The sequence below is a fragment of the Myotis nattereri genome (assembly GCF_964212035.1).
Source record: "Myotis nattereri genome assembly, chromosome: 16".
Taxonomy (NCBI): domain Eukaryota; kingdom Metazoa; phylum Chordata; class Mammalia; order Chiroptera; family Vespertilionidae; genus Myotis; species Myotis nattereri.
This window is the reverse complement of record NC_138091.1, coordinates 21429279-21457186: the sequence shown is the minus strand read 5'-3', so window position 1 is coordinate 21457186 and position 27908 is coordinate 21429279. Positions and strand designations below refer to the sequence as shown.

General features: G+C 41.8%; 1 protein-coding gene across 1 annotated transcript in view; it reads right to left on the bottom strand.

Annotated features, from left to right (window-relative positions):
* METTL16 (methyltransferase 16, RNA N6-adenosine) overlaps positions 1-27908 on the bottom strand; it is a 66767-nt gene that overhangs the window by 3542 nt on the left and 35317 nt on the right. Inside the window, exons 7-8 of the mRNA XM_081109364.1 lie at positions 18062-18131; positions 16713-16802 (exon numbers count right to left, since the gene is read on the bottom strand). Coding sequence (XP_080965490.1) covers positions 16713-16802; positions 18062-18131 — 160 coding nt within the window. The remainder of the gene's footprint in view (positions 1-16712; positions 16803-18061; positions 18132-27908) is intronic.

Here is a 27908-nt window from a genome sequence, read left to right as displayed (position 1 = left end):
ACTACAAATTGGTAGTTACAGAATAGTCACTGGGATGTAAAGTATAGCACAGGGAATACAGTCAGAGAGGAAGAAAGACAGAGAGATAGAAACACCAATGATGAGAGAGAATCACTGATTGCCTCCTTCACACCCCACACTAGGGATTGAGCCCGCAACCCCGGCATGTACCCTGACAGGGAATCAACCATGATCTCCTGATTCACGGTTGATGCTCAACCACTGAGCAACACCGGCTGGGCAGGTGTATTTCCTTATATTAAAAAAATAAACAGTGGAAGGATAAATTATAAAACTGTTAAACCCATGGAGCAGTGAGGGATTAAAGTGAGACAAGAGAAAGAAGCCAAACTTCTGACTATATCTCCTTTTAGATATTAAAACCATGTAAATATATTTTATAATTACAAAGCAAAATTAAGTAATACGAAAAAGGCCAACCCTAAAAATATAAAGTAAAATCAAACAAATAGAACCCACAAACAGGAAACATTCCAAATGACTTTAAAATCCAAAGGGGGGGAAATCTATTTTCATAAGTCTTTTTGTTATTGGTAATGTTAATTTTGAGAACTGTGGTGAATCAGTAGGTCAAAAGAAATGAGTAATTATATTAGTACTAGAGGCCTGGTGCACAAAAATTTGTGCATGGCGGCGGGGGGGGGGGTGGTGGTGGGGGGTGTCCCTCAGCCCAGCCTGTGCCCTCAAGCAGTCTGGGAACCCTTGGGAGATGTCCACCTGCTGGCTTAGGCCCGCTCCCCAGGGGATCGGGCCTAAGCTGGCAGTCAGACATCCCTCTGGCAGCCCAGAAGCCCTCGGAGGATGTCCACTTGCTAGCGGGAGCAGGCCTAAGCTGCAGTCGGACATCCTTAGCGCAGCTGAGGAGGTGGGAGAGGCTCCCACCACCACCACCGCTGTGCTGGCAGCCGTCAGCCTGGCTTGTGGCTGAGCAGAGCTCCCCCTGTTGGAGCGCACTGACCACCAGGGGGCAGCTCCTGCATTGAGCGTCTGCCCCCTGGTGGTCAGTGTGTGTCATAGTGACCAGTCATTCCCAGTCGTTCCGCTGTTAGGGTCAATTTGCATATTACCCTTTTATTGTATAGGATAGAGGCCTGGTGCACGGGTGGGGGCCGGCTGGTTTGCCCTGAGGGGTGTCCCGGATCAGGGTGGGGGTCCCGTTGAGGTGCATGGCCAGCCTGGGTGAGGGGCTGAGGGCTGTTTGCAGGCTGGCCACAGCCCCTTCAGGGTGTGTGGGGGGGGTCCTGCTGGGGTGCCTGGGCAGCGTGGGTAAGGGGCTGAGGGCCATTTCCAGGCTGGCCATACTCCCTTCAGGGTGGGGGGCCCTGATGCAGTGCCTGGCCAGCCTGGGTGAGGGGCTGATGGCTGTTTGCAGGCTGGCCACAGCCCCTTCAGGGTGGGGGTCCCTGCTGGGGTGCCTGGCCAGCATGGGTGAGGGGCTGAGGGCTGTTTGCAGGCTGGTCACACCCCCTTCAGGGTGGGGGTCCCTGCTGGGGTGCCTGGCCAGCCTGGGTGAGGGGCTGAGAGCCTTTATCAGGCTGGCCACAGCCCCTTCAGGGTGGGGGGTCCCGCTGGGGTGCCTGGACAGCCTGGGTGAGGGGCTGATGGCCGTTTTCAGGCTGGCCATGCCCCCTGGAGACCCAAGCTCCCAGCCTCTCCTTTTGGGCTGGAAGCAGGTATCTGGGATTTATTTATCTTCTAAAATTGAAACTTTGTAGCCTTGAGCAGAGCCCAGGGCCCGCAGGGCAGGCAGGAAGCTCGGCTTCCTCCATCGCCGGGGGCAACCCAAGCCTCCTGCTCGCTCCAGCTCTGTGGCCACTGCCATCTTAGTTGGGTTAATTTGTATACTCACTCCTGATTGGCTGGTGGGCGTGGCTTGTGGGTGTAGCAGAGTGGTGAAGTGATGGTTAATTTGCATGTTTCTCTTTTATTAGTGTAGACTAGAGGCCCAGTGCACAAAAATTTGTGAACTGGCGGGGGAGGGGGGGCCCTCAGCCTGGCCTGTGCCCTCTTGCAGTGTGGGACCCCTCGGGAGATAACGACCTGCTGGCTTAGGCCTGCTCCCGGGTGGCAGAGGGCAGGCCCAATCCCTAGGTGCAGCCCCTGGTCAGGCTCAGAGCAAGGCCGATTGGGGAGTTGGGGCGCCGCCCCCTGTCATGCACAGAGCAGGGCGGATCAGGAGGTTGCAATGCCACCCTCAGTCATGCTCAGGGTAGGGCTGATTGAGGGGCTGGGGCACCGCCCCCGTCACACTCAAGGCAGGGTCGATGGGGAGGTTGCGGCGCCACCCCCCGTCACGCACAGAGCAGGGCCCATCAGGGGGGTTGGGGCTCCGTACCCTGTCATGCACAGAGCGGGCCAATCAGGGGGTTGGGGCTCTGCCCTGTCACGCACAGAGCAGGGCCCATCAGGGGGGTTGGGGCTCCATACCCTGTCACACACTGAGCAGGGCCAATCAGGGGGTTGGGGCGCTGCCCCCTGTCACGCACAGAGCAGGACCGATCAGGGGTTTGGGGCACCGCCCTCTATCACCCACAGAGCAGGGCCGACCAGGGGGTTGGGGCGCCGCCACTGTCACACTCAGGGCAGGGCCGATGGGGAGGTTATGGTTCTACCCCATCACACACAGAGCAGGGCCCGTGGAGGGGGTGTTGGGGCGCCGCCTTCTATCACCCACAGAGCAGGGCCGATCAGGGGGTTGGGGCACCGCCACTCTCACACTCAGGGCAGGGCCGAAGGGGAGGTTATGGCTCTACCCCGTCACACACAGAGTTGCAGGGCGATCAGGGGGTTTGGGCGCTGCCCCCTGTCACACTGATCCCGGTGCTGGGAGGCCTCTCAGCTCCGCTGATCCCGGTGCTGGGAGGCCTCGCAGCTCCACTGATCCCAGTGCTGGGAGGCATATTACCCTTTTACTATATACGATAGAGGCCTGGTGCACGGGTGGGGGCCGACTGGTTTGCCCTGAAGGGTGTCCTGGATCAGGGTGGGGGTCCCCACTGGGGTGCCTGGCCAGTCTGGGTGAGGGGCTGAGGGTTGTTTTCAGGCTGGCGGGTGACTTAAGCTCCCAACTGCTCCTTTTTTTCTTTTTCTTTTTTATTCTGGGCCAGCTTTAGCTCTGGCTCCAGCTCTGAGGCCTCTGCTGCTGAAAGCAGGTATCTGGTTTATTTGGGTTCTATAATCGACACAGTATCAACTCCAGCTCTGAGATCCCGGTGGGCTGAAAGCAGGTTTCTGGGGTTTTGTTTAGCTTCTATATTTGTAACAATGTTTCAAACTGCAGGCTCAGAGGCCGGCAAGGCAGGCGGGGAACGTTGGAGTCCTCCGTCACTGAAGCAAGCAAGGCTCATGTTAGCTTCAAGCTGCCTGGCTGTCGGCCGCCATCTTGGCTGGCAGTTAATTTGCATATCTTGCTGATTAGCCAATGGGAAGGGTAGCGGATGTACACTAATTACCATATTTCTCTTTTATTAGATAGGATGGCTAATGACTGAGATTGCTGACATGAGATTTTTAAATGGGAGATATAGACAATTGGTGATATTAAGTAGGAACAGGATAGAAAGTACAGCATGAACTTAGAATGTATTTCATCTTTAATTCCTAGCTCTATCCACTGAAAAAGCCTAGAAATAATACCAATTCAGTAATGACCAACCTAGTGCCCAGAGAGCTCTAAATACCATTTCCCACTAAAATCAACCAGTGGTCCTTGGAGAAATGGTTGATTCCAGGTCTGGGATAGAAAAAGATATGAGCCTGAACAACCTGTCACACTACAAACAAGGAAGCTACCAAAGCCTACAATGGTCTCAGTAAGAAGACTCAGGAGTCAACGTGAGCAAACTTCCCAAGGCTACAGATGGACATCCTGTGCATCCATAAAAATAGTAAGTGTAATGGACTGAAAAATATTGAACATGTAAATCCATGAGTTTATAATACTTTCAAAACAAAAACTAAACCACCCTCTTTGGTCACTTTTGGAGATGCTGGGAAAACACCAACTCATCATTCTTAAAACTGAAAACTAAAGCAAAATAATCAAGCATTTATCTTGCCTTTACTAGATGAACTTTTTGGGTAACAACATATCATTGATAAAGGCAAGTTTCTCTTTAGATCATCAATGACTGTTCACATTACAAAAGGACACAGGCAAACATTATGTGCCTCCGGATGGAAGTATATACCACACACCACCTAAAAAGCAGTCTTGCCCTTCACTCTCCCAAATCAAACCTGTATATGAGCAACTCTCTAGATCTAACTACCAATTACAGGAAAGACAAGGTCTGAGGAACACATTAATTAATATCATGAAAACCTACTCAGAAAAATCCAGATGTAAAAAACTCCACAAGACAAATAGGCTAGTTTCTTCAACAAACAAGGGAGAGAGGAAGATAAGGGGGGAAGGAGAAATAGAGGGAGAGAGAGAAGGAGAAAAGTGGGGGGGACGCACTACAGAGTAAAATCAATTTAAGGATATATCAATCAACTGTATAAAATGTAAGATTCCAGTTTGACAAATTTTACAACATCGGATCAACTACAGAGCTGACATGACGAATTACTGTTAATATTTTAGGCATGATTATGGTATTATGGTTATCTTTTAAATCTTTACCTTTAGAGATAAATATGAAAATAGTTATAGATAAAATAACTATGCTTCAGAATATCAGGGCAGAGGAAAGGAGTACAGATGAAACAAGAATGGGCATGAACGGTTCAATTCCCGATCAGGGCATATGACTGGATTGCGGGCTTGATTTCCAGTGTGGGGTGTGCAGGAGGCAGCCAATCAATGATTCTCTCTCATCACTGATGTTTCTATCTCTCTCCCTCTCCCTTCCTTTCTGAAATCAATACAAATATATTTAAAAAGAAATAAAATAAGACACCAAAACCATAAAGGAAAAGAGAGGCACACTGGGTTAAATTAAAAGTATGACATTTTTAAAATAAAAAGGTGTTGGCAAGCTAACACCTGGGAGAAAAGATTAGCAACATACAGGGTGGGGCAAAAATAGGTTTACTACAGTTTATTGTATGGAAAATAATCTATATATATAAAAGCCTAAGAGACCATTACAACCTGATGACCAACCGGTAGCTATGACGCTCACTTAACACCAGGGTCAGACGCTCAACGTAGGAGCTGCCCCATGGTGGTCAGTGTGCTCCCAAAGACAACCTTCTGCGGTCTCTCCCCAAGGCCAGCCAGGTGGTCAGTGCGGCCGACCTCCTGCGCCCCCTCCCCCCCGCCAGCCAACCTCCTGCGGTCCCTCCCCCTAGACTGGGTGAGATGGCCCCGATCGGCCCCCATTGCCAGCCAGGCTGAGGGACCCCACCCTTGCATGAATTTGTGCACCAGGCCTCTAGTACAATAATAAAAATATAGTTAATAAAATAGACAAGAAATGCAGACACTTGACATAAAGAGAATAAATAGTGGATATCTAAAAAGATGTTAAACTTCATTAATTACCAGGGAAATGCAAACTAAAAACACAATGATTTAACTGCTAGAATATTAAGTGCTGGGTATAAACAACCCCTTTAGGAACATACACTATAGTTGAATTTACTCATACCCCAAAACCTATGACCCAACAGTTCCACTCCTAGGTTTATACTCAACTAAAATGTAAAATCATGCACAAGAATGTTCACAGAAGATTATTCAGAATACCTGCACACGGGAAACAACTCAAATGTCTCTAAATAGTAGAATGGATCAATTGTAGTATATTCAAATGATATAGTAATACTGTTCCAAAGGACAAACTCTCTTCTGCACCAATGTGGATGAATCCCACAGAGTTAATTTGCATAAAAGAAACCAGATACTATAAACAGGAGGTAGGGTTTAGTAACTAGGAGTGAGCATGAGAGGAATCTGCGTTACTGGTAAATAAGTCATTAAGACTTAAATCTACACAGATATGACTTCATAAAAGCACATATCTTACATTTTTTAAGTTTACCAAATTATTTATGAATAGAAACAGAATCAAGGCAATTAAAACTGTCTAAAGTTGACAAATGAAGAAGTAAAGATAAAAGCATATTTTTATCCAGAGCACTGTTATCCAATAAAACTTTCTGTGATGATAGAAATGTTCTGTATCTATGCTGGTTAATATGGTAGCTTCTAGCCACATGTGGCTATTGGAACACTTGAAATATAGCTGGTGGGACTGAGTCGAGAAACTGAATTTTTAATTTAACTTAATTTAATTTAATTTAAATTTAAAGTCAATGCGCTTGTGGCCAGCATATTGGACAGCACAGATCAAGAGAGATGGGGGCACCACTATAGGACACAGAACCCACTAAAATATATTCTCTCTGGGGAGTGGGATATTATAAAAAAGTTGTAATGAGGATAAGTTTACTTTTACCATAAATTCTTTTGTACTATTTGCTGTGTAACTTTATGTACTACTCTTTCTTTTGAGTATATAAAGCACATACTCAAAATTGTTAACAGTTGTTATCTATGGGTGGTAGAGTTTATGGTAATTTTCTTTTCTTCCTTAAAAAAATTATCCATGCCGAAACCGGTTTGGCTCAGTGGATAGAGCGTCGGCCTGCGGACTGAAGGGTCCCAGGTTCGATTCCGGTCGAGGGCATGTACCTGGGTTGCGGGCACATCCCCAGTGGGAAATGTGCAGGAGGCAGCTGGTCGGTGTTTCTCTCTCATCGATGTTTCTGACTCTCTGTCTCTCTCCTTTCCTCTCTGTGAAAAATCAATAAAATATATTTAAAAAAAAAAATTATCCATATTTTCTAAAATGTTTACCAAAATGAAACATTTAAAAAGAAACACACACACACACACAGCAGCCCTGGTCAGGTAGCTCAATTGGTTAGAGAGTCATCCCTATAGGCCAGTGATGGCAAACCTTTTGAGCTTGGTGTGTCAGCATTTTGAAAAACCCTAACTTAACTCTGGTGCCATGTCACATATAGAAATTTTTTGATATCTGCAACCATAGTAAAACAAAGACTTATATTTTTTTATTTTATTTTATTAAATATATTTTATTGATTTTCCACAGAGAGGAAGGGAGAGAGATAGTTAGAAACATCGATGAGAGAGAAACATCGATCAGCTGCCTCCTGCACATCTCCCACTGGGGATGTGCCCGCAACCCAGGTACATGCCCTTGACCGGAATCGAACCTGGGACCCTTCAGTCCGCAGGCTGACGCTCTATCCACTGAGCCAAACTGGTTTTGGCAGAAAGACTTATATTTTTAATACTTATTTTATATATTTAAATGCCATTTAACAAAGAAAAATCAACCAAAACAATGAGTTCACGTGTCACCTCTGACACATGTGTCATAGGTTCGCCATCACTGAACTAGAACAACAAATCAGTGTCTCTCTCTCTCCACCTCTTCCTCTCTCTCTCTCAAATCAATAAACTAAAAAAAAAAAAAAAAAAGCTGAAACAAAACAGTACCTGGAATCAAATTCCCTCTTCTCTACTGAAGGAAGGAAGATAGGGAAAAAGCATACTAGTTTAGACATACATCTGTTCAGTAAATAGTAAGTGCCAACTACCATACACTGCTCAAAAAAATTACAGAATAAATGAATGAATGTATGATTCCTGCCCTCAAAAAACTTCTAAATTAATGGATAAATCAAGGTGTCTGTGGTATAAACGAATCACACAAGCTTGATTTTTATTAATGTTTTTATTGATTTTTTAGAGAGAGAGGAAGGGAGAGGCATGGAGAGATGTAAATATCAATGAGAGAGGAACATCATCAATCGACTGCCTCCTGCACACCCCCTACTGGGGATCGAGCCTGCAGCCAAGGCATATGATCTGAATGGGACTTGAACCCTCCACCTCTTGGTTCCTGGGTTGATGCTCAACTGTTGAGCCACACTGGCTGGGCAAGCTTGATTTTTAAATAAACATTTAAGTCAAGCAATATGTTCACATTTAAGGGAAGGCCTTCGCCTTAAAGTAGTCACCTTGAAGGGTCAGTTATTACATTACTTTAAGAAACCACATAACAGTTTTAAGAAATACCTTCCAGCTATTTTAAAAAAAAAAATCAAACCCACTTTTAAAGCACAGAGGTATTCTATTTTGGATAATATTTCAAATTAGCTATGTGGGCTTTGAAAGCAATTTTAACAAAAATCCTAAACTCCAAAAAGAGAGTTCCTTTAGGAATTAAAAATAATTAGAAACTGAAGCCAAAATAAAATGGTTTGATAAACAGCAACAGAATAAATGTAAGACCTGCTAACCTGGGGAGAGGTTTTGGGGTTACTGGTGCCACTGAACCTGCACATGTAAAGTTGTAACTCAATAAAAAGTGACAATCCAAGAAAGAAAAAAAAGATTACATACTAATGTAGCATTGTAGTTAATTCTGTAAGCTGCACTGTGGGAAGAGAAAGGTAAAACTAAAAAAAAAGAAGAAAATAGAATTAACCATTTTTATTATTTATAAAATTAACCTTATTATTTGTCATACTTTATAAAAATAACAATGGAACCAAATGATAAATATAGTGTATCTTCTCAGATTGTCAATTTGACTCAATATTAAAATTGCTTAACTTTTATTTATTTATTTATTTTTAAAATATATTTTATTGATTTTTTACAGAGAGGAAGGGAGAGAGATAGAGTTAGAAACATCGATGAGAGAGAAACATCGATCAGCTGCCTCCTGCACACCCCCACTGGGGATGTGCCCGCAACCCAGGTACATGCCCTTGACCGGAATCGAACCCGGGACCCCTCAGTCCACAGGCCGACGCTCTATCCACTGAGCCAAACCGGTTTCGGCTAAAATTGTTTAACTTTTAAATAGTGAAAATAAAAACATATATTTTGGAATAGAATACAAAATTCAAACAGATTTTATTTTTAAAAATATATTCTTATTGATTTTTAGAGAGAGAGAAAGGGAGAGAGATAGAGATAAAAACATTGATAAGGGAGAAAGTCATCAATTGGCTACCTCCTGCAATGCCCCACTGGAGATAGAGCGCACAACTTAGGTATGTGCCCTAACTGGGAATCAAACTGGTGACCCTCTTGGTTCCTAGGTCAACACTCAACCACTGAGCCACACCGGCTGGGCCAAAATTCGAATAGATTTTAAAAAGAGGAGACTTCATGAACATAGAATGCTACCTGGGAACTTCTTTATTGCCACCTTGATGCTCAGGGGTTTGTATATAGCTGGTACCTCAGTGGAAAAGTCTGAGAATCACTTTACCACATCATTTGTTCTTTTATTTTCATTCATTTAACAATTATTTGAGGACCAGACACTATGCTAGGTTGGTGCCACATAAAAGATACAATGATGGGAATATGGACAAAGTACTATAATGAAGACAAGAGAAGGATCCCAATAGCAGCGTAGGAAGAGTCAGGGCAAGCTTTACAGAAAGTAGTATTCAAACTAACTTGATAGATGAGGAGTCTGATGGTCAGAGAGGAATCTCCAGGCAATTTTTAGTTATCTAGTGACTATCTGGACATTTTCTTTCTCTCTTTTAAAAAAATATCTTTATTGATTTCAGAGAGGAAGAGAGATAAAAACATCAATGATGAGAGAGAATCATTGACTGACTGCTTCCTGTACACCCCACACTGGGATCAAGCCCGCAACCCGGGCATGTGCCCCGACCAGGAATCGAACTGCGACCTCCTGGTTCCTAGGTCAACGCTCAACTGCTGAGCCATGCCGGATGGGCTAGACCAGTGGTCTGCAAACTGCGGCTCGTGAGCCACATGCAGCTCTTTGGCCCCTTGAGTGTGGCTCTTCCACAAAATACCACATGCGGGCGGGCACGTACAGTGCGATTGAAACTTCGTGGCCCATGCGCAGAAGTCGGTTTTCGGTCTGGGTGAGTCTATTTTGAAGAAGTGGTGTTAGAAGAAGTGGGGGGTGTCAATTGGTCAGGTGACCGGAGACACAGCGCAGGCGGGCCGCGGGATACACAGCGCGCGGGCGTGATTCATGCATGAGTTGAGTGAGCCAGTCAGTCAGCAGTCTCATTGTGCAGTGGTTAGTGGTTGGAAGGGGTCGACCTCAACAAACGTACCTCAATCAGATTGAGGACGTTTTTAGCAAAGGACAGCTTAGGAGTACCCTAATTAAGTTAATAACAATGTACCTACCTATATAGTTTAAGTTTAAAAAATTTGGCTCTCAAAAGAAATTTCAATCGTTGTACTGTTGATATTTGGCTCTGTTGACTAATGAGTTTGCTGACCACTGGGCTAGACATTCTCTTTATGTAAAAAAAAAAAGGAACCTCAGAAAACAGTAGCTCAACATTACTAGAACATCAAATATGGGGAGGGGGGTGAGAAGAAATGGTGGGAAATGACAATACAGTATATTTCACAGGACTGTGTTAAGTACATTTAATCCTCAAAACCCTATGTGGTGCCCTGGCCGGTTTGGCTCAGTGGATAGAGCATTGGCCTGAGGACTGAAGGGTCCCAGGTTCGATTCCAGTCAAGGGCATGCACCTTGGTTGCGGGCACATCCCCAGTGGAGGGTGTGCAGGAGGCAGCCAATCCATGATTCTCTCTCATCATTGATGTTTCTATCTCTCTATCCCTCTCCCTTCCTCTCTGTAAAGAAATCAATAAAATATATATTTTTTTTAAAAAAAAACAACCCTATGTGGTAGGTATTATTTCTTAACTCCCATTTTATAAGTGAGGAAATTGAAGCTTAGAGAAGTTAAGTAACCTGCTCCACATAAAGCTAGGTAGAGGCCAGCTCACAAAAGGCATTTTCTATACACCATGCAATAGTTTTGGTATGATCCACCATGCCAGAGTTTAAACAAATTACCAATACAAAGTATGTCATAAAGAAGGTTATGGAGAATACAAATGACTGAAAAAAGTAAGTACAAGTCCAGAGATTTCTATGGGCTGAATGGTTAAGAAGGTTTTATGCAGAAATTGGAATTAACCTGGGCTGCAGTAGAGGGAAGTCTGAGAGAAGGGCCAGACAGAGAACAGACTATGAGCTATGACTCTGCCACCATGAGAAGTCAGTGGAGGCCAATATAGGAGAAGACAGTACAGTCAGAAAAACAGGGAGTGATTAGGATGGAAGGGAAAGTAAAGGACAGATTTGGGAAGTCCAAGGAGCCAAGTGAGCTATACTTCCCACTGGCAGTAAGTAGACACTGAGGAGTTTTTGAGCAGAATGGTGAGCTAAAGAGTGAGCCCAAATGACTCTTATAAGAGAAGAGAGGCCTACAAGCAAGATGATGCAGGCTGACATGAGCAGATTATTACACAGACAGACTGAAACAAAAAGCAGTACTTTGGAAAGCAGAGTATCAGAGTGACTACCAGCAAAGGCTGTGAAATCACACTGATCTGGGTTCCAACCTGTCTTTTTAGAGCCTCCAGTTACTCACCTGTTAAGCAGGATTAATACCACCTAATTTACTTAATGTTGTCAGTTTTCAATAAAATGATAATCTGTGTGAAGTAAACCATTCAAACAACAAAGACTACATCTAGTGCTTCAAATCTACTAAATCTATTAATGTACTACTTGCAATGTTGCACCTTAGTACAAGTTCTACATCAAGCATGTCAAACTCGAAGGTTAACATGGGCCAAATAAACAAGGTTTAAGTTTATGTGGGCCACAAAAAACAAAAGCTTCAATTTTCATAGAAACATAGGTTTAATAGTTTTATTTCAATAGAGACATGCTGAATACAAAGGCCTGAAATAAATGAGTAATTGTTATGATAAAATAATAGAACATTTTGCCCCAACCGGTTTGGCTCAGTGGACAGAGTGTTGGCCTGCGGACTCAAGGGTCCCAGGTTCGATTCTGGTCAAGGGCATGTACCTTGGTTGCGGACACATCCCCAGTAGGGGGTGTGCAGGAGGCAGCTGATCGATGCTTCTCTCTCATCGTTGTTTCTAATGCTCTATCCCTCTCCCTTCCTCTCTGTAAAAAAATCAATAAAATATTTACAAAAAATAGTAGAACATTTTAATAAAAATTAATATTTTTTCTTGAACATTAACTTATCAGACACTGAATAACTGCACAAATTAATAAGCATAACTCAAATAAACCTATTTTTCTTTTTCTCCGAAAGCAAAATATTTCCTGTTGCACACACCAAACAAGTCAGTACAAGACTAATGACATGGCAATCGGCTACTAAAATATTCGCTGCTAGTATTAGTGGAGAGAAATGGTGCGCCTGCATGTAAGACGTGTAAGGGAAATGAATGCAACATGATTATAGTAATCAGTCATTAACGAATGTTGTAGTTCGTTATTAATAATTACGTATAAAAGGATCTTGTAAAAATTAAGTTAAAAAATTTTTATTAAAATGTTTCTTACATACCGTTATATTGGCTGGGTCACAAAAATACTTGTTATGGGGCGCATGCGGCCCGTGAGCCGTGAGTTTGACATGCTTGTTCTACATCGTTCCTTTCCACATTCAGGAAAATACTTACTGAGCACCAATTACGAGTCAGACAACAACAATTTCTCCTCTATGAAGTCATCTCTGACAAGCCCAGCTTGAACTGCTGCCTTTTCTGAACTCTTTCAACCATTCTGGTCCCTACCATTCATTTTTGCACTTACACACAATTCTGAATCAATCCTTCATGTTTTTCTCTCCCATAAAACTAATCATCATAAGGAATAGAAAATGGTGTCATTTCTTTGGTATTACCACAATGAATAAGAAAAGTAAATAAGAAGAGGGTCCTTAGCTTTGGTTTTGCTCAAGAGCTCAGCTCCCTAATCATAACATCTATTTTATAATGTATAACTTGGTACAGTACCGGTTTTCAAACCATTTCTTAACAGCGAATCCGTTAAACAAATATAATCAATACATAAAATTGCTAAAAGCAGATCAGCTCTGGGTAAAATGAGAGTGAGGCATGAAGTACCAACCTGATGTCTACCCCCAACTGTCATCCTCTGGGACACCTAAAAGGAATCCCTAATCCCTCTGGAACTAGTTTGAAAACCTATGGAGCCTGGCCTCTATGGCTCAGTGGTTGAGCGTCACAGTTCAATTCCCAGTCAGGGCACATGCTGGGGTTGCGGGCTTGATCCCCAGTAGGGGGCGTGCAGGAAGCAGCTGATTAATGATTCTTCCTCATCACTGATGTTTCTATCTCTCTCTCCCTTCTTCTCTGAAGTCAATAAAAATAAATTTTTTTAAAAAAGGACTTCTATTCTAAATAAGAGCCATCCCACTAACTTGGTGTGCTCATTAAAAAAAAAAAAAAAAAAAGTAGAGCACTGTCAGGAGACCCCAAAACTCTGACACTAACAAGGCTACATAATTAATGTGACCCCTCCCCTCCCTCTGATCTCCAAAAGGCCCTCTGGTTATTACTCTCTAGACAGGAAAGTCCCAGGAAATATCTTGAATTCAGAGGAAGAATTTTTTAAAACCAGAGTTGCAATGCTTATACCACGAGTGCACAACTTTCTAGAGCCACATTATTTTTCCTTTTTCTTTTAACAAGCGTCTAGCTTCTCAAAGCAAAGCTAAAATAACGCCTGAAGCAATTAGAAGAGAATCTGGGACAAAGAGGACTTCTAAGTGGCTTGTTAAAATTCTGTAAAGAGCAGTCTTTAAAAGATGCTTCCTTACATTCATCATCAGTCAAAAATGATTGTACAAAAATTCTATCAACACTAGGACTCGTCTTATTGTTATTAAAATAAATACAGACAAAAGCATGGGCTTAGTGTAGGCACTGAATCAGCAGTGAATTAGAATTTTTCACCATTCAGCACCAACAGAAAGGAGTCAGTTAGGTCTGAGATAAGTGAAAACAGAAGTTGCCATAGTAACTCACACATTTACCCTAAAAAGGCCGGACTGGGGATGGGGGGCTGGAAAGTAGGTCAGTATTTCTGCCTAACTAGCTCTAGTTCTTGGCTTTCCCTCCTCATCTAAAGCAGCATCCTCCTCCATGCCCACCCCTATAGGAGCAAGAAGGGGGAAATCAGGTGATAGTCACTCCTTCAAAAAAGCAAGGGGTGAGGGAAGGTCTAGCAGAGGGAAGGTGAACTAAGAGGACAGCCCACTAAAAACCTCATGAGTGCCATGGGACTACCCCTGGGAAAGCAGTTGCCGATCAAGGGCACCAATGCTAAGAAACTGTTGCTGGGTTACCACAAATCAGAAACTGCCATTTTCCCTGTAGCAGTTTAAGTGCACCTAATGGAACACTTGGGAATGCATTATTAACAGCTTTGGGTTGGGTTAGTGCTGGGGAGGGATGAGTACCCTGGCATGGATGAAACCTGAGACCCTTAGCAACAGGCATTCTTTGATGGTTAAAACTACGAATAGGGCTCCAAAATGGCCTAAAAGACAGAAAGGCAGGGAGGGAAGCTTAGAAGGTTCCTTTTCAAAGTCAGCTGATTTTGCTAACATAGAAATATAGTGCCCTTTGATACTCTGATCTGAAATAGCTACTATTCCAAGAAGGCGAGGGCAACCCTGGTCTCTAAGATGATGTGAAGAGTGCCAGAGCTCATTATTAGCTCTTCCACCCGCAGCGCCAACAAATGTGGGAAGCAAGTTAAACAGAAAGCATTTGGGAGCAGGTGCAGTTCCACTTCCCTGCAGCTGTTAGTGTCTGCATAGGAATAACCCAAGGCATTAGTAATGATTTTTAACAACCTGGTGTTAAAGCCCTGGTATGCTAGAAGATGAAAGATAAAGGAGGGAGGTCCAAAAAGCAGAAGCATCTTTGTAACCAGTGAATATTTCAAACTCTAATCTCTACATATCCTGTTGTAGTCATTGTACAGAGGCAGGTCTAGGCTTCCATGGCTCAGGCCATTCAAACTTGACTGGGAAACTTTTCAACCCAGCAGACTATTAGGAAGGACAAGCTCAGTTTCAAATTCAAGCTCATGTATTCAGAAACAGCTGCAAATTGTCTGCTTGTACTTCTGCATGTCTCTACTCCTCTGCCCTATTGGAGGAGGGAAAGAGGGTCAGAGACACAGCAACATTTAAGATGACTTTAGAGACCACGAGCAGCCAATACCTTTGGAGAGGAGCAACCCTACTGTATGGGCAAGGGATTAGAGACCTGAAGGTCCAGGTACCAGGCCTCCACCAATACTATGGGCAGTAGGAGCACAGAGAGAGCAAAGTGCGCATAAACTTAAGGCAGGAGGCTATACGCTATGGGGGGGTCGGGGAAAGGCTGGGAGAGGGCAATGGGGCAAAAGGCAACACATGTAATACTTTCAACAATAAAGAATTAAATAAAAAATCTGAAGCAAATATGGCAAAATATTAAAATCTGACAGAATTGGTAAATGAAAACAAAACAAACCCCCCAAGCAATGTCAATCACCTTATGAGGGAAATGTGAGAATAAACAAGTGCTATTCTTTTTTTAAATATATATATAACTTCAGAGAGAAAGGGAGAGGGACAAAGAGATAGAAAGAAACATCAATGAGGAGAGAGGGTCATTGATCAATTGCTTCCTGCACACCCCACACTGGGGATCAAGCCCGCAACCCAGGCTTATGCCCTGACTGGGAATCAAACCGTGACCTCCTGGTTTAGAGGTCGATGCTCAACCACTGAACCACTGGGCAGATGCTGTTCTATTATGACTTCGCAGTACAGCCCAGAGAATTGACTCAGTCTCGTGAATTTGTATTTTTCTTTTACATAGAGCAGCACATAGGACAAGGAGAAGTTTGTGGAACAAATCACTCTGTAAAACATTCTATTACAAAAATGTTCAAGCTCAAGCATACACAAAGTAGAAAGAATAGGATAGTGATCTATCATCTAGATTCAAAATTGATCAATATTCTAGTGCAAATCTTAAAGCCAAGATAGGGATCCCTTTAGTGAAGGGTTCTAAGTGTTACACATCAAACCCCAAATGGCAAATTTCTATATTCAACCAGGAACCTGAAGAGATAGGATCTGTAGGAAAGCAGCAGTGAATAAAGGAAAACAGACGTGTATTTAAATATTTTTGTTGTCGTTAATCCTCACCTGAGGATATTTATTTTTTTCCACCGGTTTTTAGAGTGGAAGGGAGAGAGCAGGAGGGGGCAAGGGAGAGAAGGAGAGAGAAAGGGAGTGGGAAAGGGAGAGAGAACAAAAACATTGACCTCAGAGAGACACATCGATTGGTTACCTTCTGTACACACCTCAACCGGGGGTAGGTATTAAACCTGCAACTCAGGTACATGCCCTTGACCGGGAACCGAACCCATAGCCCTTTGGTGCATGGGCCAGACCCTCTAACCATTGAGAACATCAGTCAGGGCCCATTTAAATTTATGAAGAATGTCCAACAGGATAATTATATCTGCAGGTATTTCTACAAGTTATATTATCTGCATTTTTAATTCCTAAAATATATATTTCCAATTAATTTATGTTTGCTGAGCAAGAATCACTGTCTTGCACCAAACCATGAAAAAGACTCCACATTTACCGTCGCCAGCCTTACAGGACTGTCATGTTTACAACCACTTTCCATTCTGATGCAAACATTTGGAACAAAGTTAAGAAAAACAGGAAAGCATAGATTTAGTTCATTTACGACCTACTACAACTCACCCTGTGCTGGCATTTGTAGAAGCTAAAGCAAGGTCTGTACTTACTGGAACTGTTACATCATCATAAAAACTCCAAGCTAAGGCCCATCTCATTGTCCGACCTTGACAGAATTCGGTGTAGGTGACTTTAGGAACCTGAAACCAACAAACACAGCATCTTATCAAATTGAAGTCATTCTACCAATATGTTTCTGGCCGCTGCTTCATGTGAAATTGTGTCCCAAAACAATTATGCATAGCTGCCTAATAATCAATGAATAAATTATCTCTCACAAAGTTGTGGCATTTTTCCCTAAACATTAGAAAAAATTTATGGTGCTGGCTTGAGATCCAAATATATGAAACTTCCAAAACACAGCCTTCAAAGAAGCATTGGTAAAATGATTTGAATGGTTTTTTGTGTTCTTTTTGTAAGAAAGCAAGCCACCAAATGACCAGACACACCTATATAGTCTCCCTTTCGTCTATCAAATTTTAAGAAAACAAAATTGCTTTGTAGCTGTTATAATTTTAACAAAGAAAAAGTGTGGTAGGGAACATAGGGTAAGTAGAATGTGAGAGAGAAACCAGAAATCAGAAATTTGGCTTCTACCCCTGGACCCACAAATGATCTCTCTGGAAAGTCATCCTGCTAAGGCTTACTCATGCCAAAATACCATAAACTGGGACGGGCTATGAGAGGGGTAGTATTTATTTGCCACATGCTTTTTAAAACAGAAGCAAGGGGCTGAACTCATTTGGATTGCACCATAGAGGGACACAAACTATACTGAGGATCGCCTGGTTCTAGGTGTTTTTTTGATAACTAGACGCATAACCCAGACTTAATTCTCTTAAGGTACGTAGCCTTGAGTTTCTGCAGTTATAAAGAAGTCAGATGTGGCAGGTAGACACCAGGTTGTTTTATATTTTTTAAAAATTTATTTTAGAGAGGAAGAGGAAAAGAGAGATAGAAAGATTGATGGGAGAGAAACATCAATTGGCTGCCTCCTGCATGCCCCCTACTGCCTCCTGCACGCCCTCATTTGAGGATCAAGCCTGCAACCCACGCATGTGCCCTTGCTGGGAATCAAACCAGTGACCTCTTGGTGCATGGGATGATGCTCAATCCACTGAGCAACATCAGCCAGGCAACATCAGCTTTTTAAAATTTTTGGTTTTTCTCTGACACTATACTCATCCTGTTTTCCCAATTTTTCTTTGTTATAAGCAATTGTCAAACAAGGCCTTATTTAAATAATTTATGAGAAGTCCCTTTTGGCCACAAAATTAAAAAATAAACAAGCAAAAACAAAACAAAAAGCCCATTTAAAGATTTAAGGTGTAAAGGAAAATCCTATATTCCAACTACCATCAACAGTAGATACACAGGAACAGTAATGAAGAAGGCTTACCCCTTGTACTCGAAGTTCTTCCTTCAGAGGAGCAAGGCTGCATTTCTTTCCCAGCATACAGCTATACCACCTGGAAGGGAAAGTCAGGCAAGTAAAACACTGTTTATGTGGTTACTTTTTTAAATCCTCACCTGAGGATATGTTTATTGATTTTAGACCAAGAGGAAGAGAAGGAGGGAGGGAGAGAGAGATAGAGAGAGGGAGAGAGAGAAAAAACAAACAAACACTGATGTGAGAGAGAAACGTTGATTGGTTGCCCGGACCAGGGATGGAACTGGCACAATTTTTTGGTGTACAGGAAGACGCTCCAACCAACTGAGCCACCCAGCCATGGCTATGTGGTTATATTTTTATTTATTTTTAAATCTTTATTGTTCAGATTGTTACAGTTGTTCCTCTTTCCCCCCCCCATAGCTCCCCTTCACCCGGTTCCCACCCCACCCTCTGCCCTTATCCCCCCGCTCCCCCAACGGTCCTCATCCATAGGTGTATGATTTTTGTCCAGTCTCTTCCCGCACCCCCCACTCCCCTTTCCCCGAGAATTGTCAGTCTACTCCCTTTCTATGCCCCTGATTCTATTATATTCACTGGTTTATTCTGTTCATCAGATTTTTTATTCATGTGATTTTTATGTTCACTTGTTGATAGATATGTATTTGTTCATAATTTTTATCTTTACCTTTTTCTTCTCCTTCCTCTTCTTAAAGAATACCTTTCAGCATTTCATATAATACTGGTTTGGTGGTGATGAACTCCTTTAGCTTTTTCTTATCTGTGAAGCTCTTTATCTGACCTTCAATTCTGAATGATAGCTTTGCTGGATAAAGTTATCTTGGTTGTAGGTTCTTGGCATTCATCACTTTGAATATTTCTTGCCACTCCTTTCCGGCCTGCATAGTTTCTGTTGAGAAATCAGCTGACAATCTTATGGGTACTCCCTTATAGGTAACTAACTGTTTTTCTCTTGCTGCTTTTAAGATTCTCTCTTTGTCTTTTGCTCTTGGCATTTTAATTATGATGTGTCTTGGTGTGGTCCTCTTTGGATTCCTTTTGTTTGGGGTTCTCTGTGCTTCCTGGACTTGTAAGTCTATTTCTTTCACCAGGTAGGGGAAGTTTTCTGTCATTATTTCTTCAAATAGGTTTTCAATATCTTGCTCCCTCTCTTCTTCTGGCACCCCCATAATTCAGATGTTGGTTCACTTGAAGTTGTCCTAGAGGCTCCTTACGCTATCTTCATATTTTTGGATTCTTTTTTCTTTTTGCTTTTCCGGTTGGGTGATTTTTACTTCTTCATACTTCAAATCTTTGACTTGATCCTTGCGATCCTCTAGTCTGCTGTTGGGATTCTGTATAATATTCTTCATTTCAGTCAGTGTATGCTTAATTTCTAGTTGGTCCTTTTTCATATCCTCGAGGGTCTCACTAAATTTATTGGCGGTTTCTAGAAAATTCTTGAAAAACCTTAAAAGTGTAGTTTTGAACTCTATATCTAGTAGTTTGCTCTCCTCCATTTCTGTCATCTGTGACCTGTTTCTTTGTCTCCACATTTTTTATGCTTCCCTGTGTTGATAGAGTGGCTTTCTGTGCTAGGTGTCTTATAGGACCCAGTGGCTCAGCCTCCCCAATTACCTGAGGTGGACACTCTTGGTGCACCCCTTTGTGGGCTGTGTGCACAATCTTGTTGTAGTTAAGCCTTGACTGTTGTTGGTATCACTGGGAGGAATTGACCTCCAGGCCAACTGGCTGTGAGAATCAGCTGTGTCTACGGTGGGAGAACTTCTGTGCTGGAGACACCCTTATGGGGCAAGACTTGCTTCAGTGGGGCTTTGGTGCTCACTGAGTCTGCCCCCTGAGTGTGTTCCTTATGGATCTGAGGAGTTGTAATCTGGATGGTCCCACTCTGACTACTGGGTACACTGGCACTTGGATCTCTAAGGAGGTGCTAATTTAGCCTCTGCCTGAGGCTACTCAGCAGGAGCTATGGAGAGATCTACAGATTCCTCTTCATTGTTTGGGGTTAGGAGGTGCCCAGATGAGGCCCAGCTGTGAAGCAATGCAAGCTGCTGTGGAGCCTTGGGCCTTCTTTTGGATGTTCTGGGTCTCTCTGACCCAGCTGCAGTTTGTTAGGTAATTGTAGATTGCAAAGGGCCAGGTCATTCATATGCAAAAGCCTCTGCCACAGCTTGGGTGGGGCGGGGTCTCAGGGAATCAACAGGGCGGTGCAAACAGCTATGGCTGATCCTCAGTCCTGTCCTAAGAGGTCCCGGGTCTCAGTGTCCCACGGTAATCACTGCAAGCACCTCTGAGAGAAAACTGCCCTTGAGTTCCGCCCGCTGCCAGACAGTCCAGTTTCCCCCGTATGAGCCTGGGTCCCCAGAGTCTTGCCCGGAACTGGAGTCTAGGGACGCCGGGAGCTTGTGTCTCCCTCCCGATTGAAAAAGACAACCGTGTCCTCAGTTGCCAGCCCTTTTCATGTGCGCCTCTGTACCTCTGCACTTTACTTCCACACCTCCTCTGAGTCTCAGTGTGCTTTTCTCTTTCCTTCTAGTTGTAGAATTTCCACTCAGCCAGCCTTCTTGTGGTTCTGGATGATGTCCGTTTTGTCTTTTAGTTTTATTTTTCAAGTGGTTGTGTGAGGCAGCAATTTCAGGTGTTAACCTATGCCGCCATGTGGTTATATTTTTAAATTACGCATTATCAAGTGAACAAGATGAGAATAGCAGCAAACAAACACTGAGTTAAGTTACAAGTGACAATAACATGAATTATATGTAGACAAAGAACAAATCTAGCCAAGGAAAATAAGCACAAAGCAACTAAAAAAAAAAATAAAACACTAAAAAACACCAATAACACATGAATCCACTAAGCCTCTCCAGTGATTGGGTGTCCATAAATATGTATACACAACTTAACAGCTGATAGCTCAATTCTGAAAATGAAATGTATTTTAATAAACACTGCCTTAATAATCATTCAAAGTAGATGCATATACTTTTTGGAATACCCTATATTTGTTTTTTCACTTTGTTTTGTTTTAATATATTTTTATTGATTTCAAAGAGGAAGAGAGAGAGAGAGAGAGAGAGAGAGAAACATCAATGATGAGAGAGAATCATTGATCGGCTGCCTAGAGCCTGCAACCTGGGCATGTGCCCTGACCGTGAATCAAACCATGATCTCCTGGTTTGTAGATCAACAATCAACCACTGAGCCACGCCGACTGGGTAGGCTACCCTATATTTGTAAGGCGAATGAAAGAGGGAGAGAGAGTCTGTACCAGCTGGGTGATTCAGTTGGATGGAGCATCGTCCCATACACCAAAAAGGTATGTGCCTTGATTCCGGATCAGGGCACATACCTAGGTTGTGGTTTTGATACCCAGTCAGGATGCACCGGAGGCAACTGATTGATGTTTCTCTCATACATGTTTCTCCCTCTCTCTCTTCCTCTTTTTCTAAAATCAATAACATATCCTCAGGTGAGGATTAACAAAAAAAAAAAAAGAGAGAGAGAGAGAGAGAGAGAGGTCTCACCTGTAATGCTCAAAAAACAGGCCATTTAGCCTTAGGACAGAAATTAGTTAATAAAGACATGTATACCTGAAACTAATACAATGTGTATCAATTATACCTCAATTAAAAAAACACACACAAAAAAATATACTGTATAAACACCCCTTCCCACTATTAAGAGAAATTGTAAAATCTAGCATGAACCTGTATTTTGAGATGCCCTCACTGGTAAATAAATTAAGGATACATGTTACATTAGAGTTCTAACAGAACATGAAATCAATTTCTTCTATAGTAAATACAAATTCAGAAAAGGAAGTGCAGAGAAGATGGAGTGAACTAGTTAAAAGTTAAAAGAACAGAATTTATTTCTTCTGATTATTTTAAAAAAGTGTGAAAAGCATAAACTTTATACCGGATTTCTCTTTACCAGTAGCTTATGAAGGATTAATTATTATGGAAATTGCCCTTTAAACATAAACAACTAGGAACTGGACATAATATATGAAAGAACTGTTTTTCAGACACTGGACAACTGCAGTAAAGACCTATGATCTCAGAGAGAAACAATCCGGGGGAGTCCTACCTTTGCCAGAGATCACTGACTGAAGGAAATTTCCAAGCTGCAATGCAGGGTAAGGAAACTCACACAGAGCCCAAGAATGTTGCTGAATTGATGAGCTAGATATTGGAGTTCAGAGAGGCCAAAGAGGTAAGGATCTGAATAGCAAAATACAAAAGAGGAAAGAGCTGCACAGAAACAGAATTCTGGGCATCTGTAGAGGAGTCCCTTGGAATATTTTGCAGAATAGTTATTATCTGCACATGTGGGTTGGAACTCTATGAAGCTAGAGAAAGAACTCGCAGACAGCAGCAAACTGAACGGGGCCTAGACAGAGCTGGGACTAGTTTGTGGTTCTACTAGGGTGAGTAGAAAGCCTTTCTTAATAAAAGGGGTACCTGGTAGAGTTCTGGAAAGCATACTGTTTTGTAATGGGGCTAAGAGGCTATTCTATACACCCACTGAAGCTTAAAAGCAAGATTCAAAAGGATCAAACTAATCACAAGTAACTTAAGAAAGCATAAGAATAACCCTAGCTGGTTTGTCTCAGTGGATAGAGCGTGGGCCTGCAGACTGAAGGGTCCCAGGCTCGATTCTGGTCAAGGGCACATGCCCAGGTTGTAAGCTCAATCTCCAGGGGTGGCGTGCAGGAGGCAACTGATCAATGTACGTGCCCAGACTGGGAATCAAACCCCCAGCCTTCTGGTGTCCAGGAGGACACTCCAATAACTGAGCCACTCAGCCAGGGCAGGGAATATATCCCAAGAAACCAGAAACACCAATCAGAAAGGATATATGCACCCATATGTTCATAGCAGCACAATTCACCATAGCTAAGATCTGGAAACAGCCTAAGTGCCCATCAGTAGATGAATGGATTAGAAAATAGTGGTACATCTACACGATGGAATACTATGCTGCTGTAAAAAAGAAGGAACTCTTACCATTTCCAACGGCATGGATGGAACTGGAGAGCATTATGCTAAGTGAAATAAGCCAGTCAATGAAGGAAAAATACCACATGATCTCACTCATTCATGGATAATAAAGACCATTATAAACTTATGAACAAAAATAGATACAGAGGCAGAGCTGCCTCAAACAGACAGTCAAACTGCAGCGGGAAGGCCGGGGAGAGTAGGGAGGCAGAAGGGGGTGGTAAGAGATCAACCGAAAGACTTATATGCATGCATATAAGCATAACCAATGGACATAAGACACTGGGGGGTAGGGGAGGTCAGGGGATTGTCAAGGGCAGGGGAAAAAAGGAAACATATGTAATACCCTTTGTAATACTTTAAGCAATAAAACAATTTAAAAAAAAAGAAACAAAATGAAACACAGTATCCTAAATCATAAGATTTGCAATATGTAGCATCCATTAAAAATTATCAGGTATTAAAAGAAGCACAAAAATTACTCATAACCAGGACTGAAAAAATCAATCATTACAAACAGACCAAGACTTATTTCACTTAGCATAATACCCTTTAGGTCCACTCATGTTGTTGCCAGTGGCAAGACTTCATTCTTTTTTATAGCTGAGTAATATTCCATTATAAATACCATATTGTCTTTAGTTTGCATATCAAAGGCAGGCTCAATCTGCGTCCTTTGCTATCTCTAAAAATTGGCTAGCCCAGGGAAGGGCAGTCTCTCTCCACCCAGAAAGATTTTCAAGATGTCAAAACATCATAATACATAGAAAATTAAAAACATTTACAATACAAAGCCAGACACAAAAATCTACATTCCATATGATTCATTTATATGAAAGTCTAGAACAGGCCAAAACGATATGACAAAATGATCAGTAGTCACTAGAGGCTGGGATGGGGTAAAGGAGCACCAGGGAACCTTTTAGGGTGATGGAAGTGTTCTATATCTTGATTGTGGAGGTGGTTACATACACATTTGTCAAAACTCATGAATTTGTACACTTAAAATTGAAGAATTTTACTATATGCAAGTTATACCTCAATAAAACATATAAGTATATGTAAATTTCTAAATGTAATATATCTCATACCTTCAAATATACATAAAGAATAGTTAAGATAGTAATGTTTCGCACATTTCTTTCTAGTTTATAACAGTTTAGTTACAGTAGCAATAGATACTGCATTTTTTAAAGCATCACAATTACTCCTATGTCATTTGAAATTCATCTAACTGCACATTATTTATCTTTTTAAACCTCACCCAAGAAGTGAGGATATTTTTCCCATTGATTTTTAATGAGACTGGAAGAGGAGGAAGGGTATAGAGAGAGAGGAGAAAGAGAAACATCAATGTGAGAGAAACATATAGATCAGCTGCCTCCTACAAGCATGCGCTCTTGCCTGGGAATCGAACCCTTGACCCTTTGGTGCAGAAGTCCTCAAACTTTTTAAACAGGGGGCCAGTTCACTGTCCCTCAGACATTCCACACATGTGCACTGAGGGGCCGGGATGAGTCGGCTGCTAAGCAGGACAGGCAGCGGCAGCAAAAACACCCGGCGGGCAAGATAAATGTTTTCAGCGGGGGGCCGCATGTGGCCCGTGGGCCGCAGTTTGAGGACCCCTGCTCTGGTGCAATGGCCAACCCTCTAACCACTGAGCAACACAGGTCAGGGACACATTATTTTAAAAGAGAAATTACAGATTAAGGAGATATATTATTATATTGCTTTAGAAATAGAGTGTATAGTATTAACCAATATTTTGTTTTCATTGTTTGTGAGTTCAACAACAGGTGACTGCCTCTATTTTTGTTTCATCAATTCTTTTCCCTTTGAAAATACAAAGAAATAATTGTTCTATCTAAACTATTTTAAACATAAAACCTGGGTAAATTTACCTAGAGCATAATCAATTTCATTTGGTGGTTTTAAAATGTTTGGACGAAAAAGAATATGCTCCCTTTAAGACAGTGTATAAATGGAGAATAAAAATGAATTTAAAAGCCTTTGGTATGTCAGGAACAAGATGAAGAAAAATAAATTAAGAGCAATTAGTACTCACAAAGTAATGTATACAATAGGTTAATTAACACCTTTCTTTTTAAATTAACATTCCTTAACAGATTAGATCACAGTCACCAGAAGCCAAGAAACAGGCTAAAACAGAGGCCAAAGATACTATAAATTTCCTCAGGAGATGAAGAAAAGCCAATAATGCCCGGCTGGCCAGCGTGGCTCAGTGGTTGAGCGTGGACCTATGAGCCAAGAAGTCACGGTTTGATTTCCGATCAGGGCACATGCCCTGGTTGCGGGCTTGATCCCCAGTGTGGGGTCTTCAGGAGGCAGCTGATCAATGATTGTCTCTTAGTGATGTTTCTGTCTCTCTCTACCTCTCCTTTCCTCTCTGAAATCAATAGATATATTTTAAAAATAAATTAAAAAAAAAAACAGGTTGTATAACCATGCTTAAAAAAAAAAAAGCGCCAAAATTTAAGTAAATCCTTGGTGTAAGGTGAATACTACGCTACAAATATTTTAAGATTTACTCTCATCAATACACTTAACTGTTTTGTGCAACAGTTAAGAATTATAGAAAAAACAGAGGTAACTGGGTGTATTAAAAATTCTAATAGATCCTAGCTACTCTCAACAGGCATCCTGTGACAACTAATCAAAATGCAAGTAGGAAAAAAAAAATGAACAAAAGAAAGATCTAGTTACCCAAGAGACTTTGACCCCATTATACTATTTTAATGATGAAAGTAGCATTCTACTCTTTATAGAATTTAGCAATTCCTCTGAAACAGCAGGTGTCAAAAAAAGTATTCTGAGCCCTGGCCAGTGTGGTTCATTCAGCTGAGCATGGTCCTGTGCACCAAGGCGTCGCAGGTGCCATACCTGGTCAGGGCACATGCCGGGGTTGTGGGCTCAATCCCCAGTAAGGGTGTGTGTAGGAGGCAGCTGATAGATGTTTCCCTCTCATCAATGTTTCTCTCTCTCCCTTCTCCCTTCCTCTCATTCTCTCTCAAATCAATAAAAACATATTTTTTTAAAAATTACTTTTTAAAAAATTTTATCTTTATTGTTGAAAGTATTATAAATGTTCCCCTTTCTCCCCCATTGACTACCTCTACCCCACTCCCTCCCCCTCTCCAGGCCTTCCCCAACTATTGTTTGTTCATCCGTGAGCTATGCATATATGCATATAAGTTCACTGGTTAATCTCTTCCTGCCCACCCCACCCCCCTCCCTCTGAAATACACATGTCCATTGCATACTTCAATGTCTCTGGATATTTGTTGTTCATCAGTTTATTCTGTTCACTAGATTCCAAATATAAGTGAGATCATATACTTGTCTTTCTCTAACTGGCTTATTTCACTTAGCATAATACTCTCCAGGTCCCTCCATGCTGTCTCAAAGGTTAAGAGATCTTTCCTTTTTACAGCTGCATAGTATTCCATAGTGTAAATGTACATTTTTTAATCCATTCATCAATTGATGGGCATTTGGGCTGTTTCCAGATCTTAGTTATTATAAATAATGCTGCTATTGTTTTTATTGACTTTAGAGAGAGAGGAAGGAAGGGAGATAGATAGATAGAAACATCAATGAGAGAGAAACATTGTTCAGCTGCCTCCTGCATGCCCCCTACTGAAGGTCAAGCTCTTTTAAAAAAGGAAAAGAAAAAGTATTTTGAAATAATTTCAAATGTACAGGAGTTGCAAGATTAGTACAAATGATTCCAGTATATTCTTCACCCAGATTCACCAATTAACATTTTCCTCCATTTGCTTGCTCTGTGTGTGTCTTTTTCTAAGCCATTTGAGACTGAGCAACAGACATCATTGTGTCCCTTTAATCCTAAATATTTTGGCATATACATTTTTTATTTTATTTATTTATTTTTTTAAAATATATTTTATTGATTCTTTTCCAGAGGAAGGGAAAGGGATTGAAAGTCAGAAACATTTTTCAAAACAAGGACATTTTCTTTTATAACCACAAAACAATGATCAAATTGAGAAAATTTAATACTCATACATTATTATCTGGAACACAGTCTATATTCAAATTTCACTAATTATCCCAGTAATGTCTCCCTTGATGCAAGACCCAATCTAGGATCATGCATTTCATTTACATGGCAAGTCTTTTTAGTCTCTCAATCTGAAACAGTTTAGGTCTATTTTTTACTTTCACAACCTTAATATTTTTGAAGAGCTGTCTTACAAAATTCCTTGAGGTGGTTTAACGTTTCCTCATAGTTAGATTCAGGTTATAATTATATACGTGTACATACATATATGAGCAGAGAGGTGCTGCTGTGCCCTTCTAGGTACCTCACATCAGGAGGTGATCACCTGGTCAAACAGGTATTCCCCCAGCTTTCTCCACTGTAAAGCTACCATATTTCTCTTTGTAATTATAAGTAATCTGTGGGGAGATGCTTTGAAACTATGTAAATGTCCTGTTACTCTTCAAATTTTTCATTGTTGATTCTTCCACAAATCAATTATTACTATAACGATAACAAAATGATTTTTCTAACTTTATTATTCCTTCTACATTTATTAGTTGGCATTCTACTGTAATGAAGAACATTTCCTCTATTCCCCTGATGCATTTTACTTGCTTATTTTATGCAGTGACTTATAAGGCATTATTGTCATTATTCATTCTGAACTCATATTGTCCTATATTTGGTTTGAGCTGGCTCCTATGTTCTTCTGACATTTAGTACCATAAAAGGTATCCCACCAATCTTATAGACAAGGAAAATAAAGTGGCTTACCCTTTTATAAAGGCAAGTCAAAGTTCACAGTAGA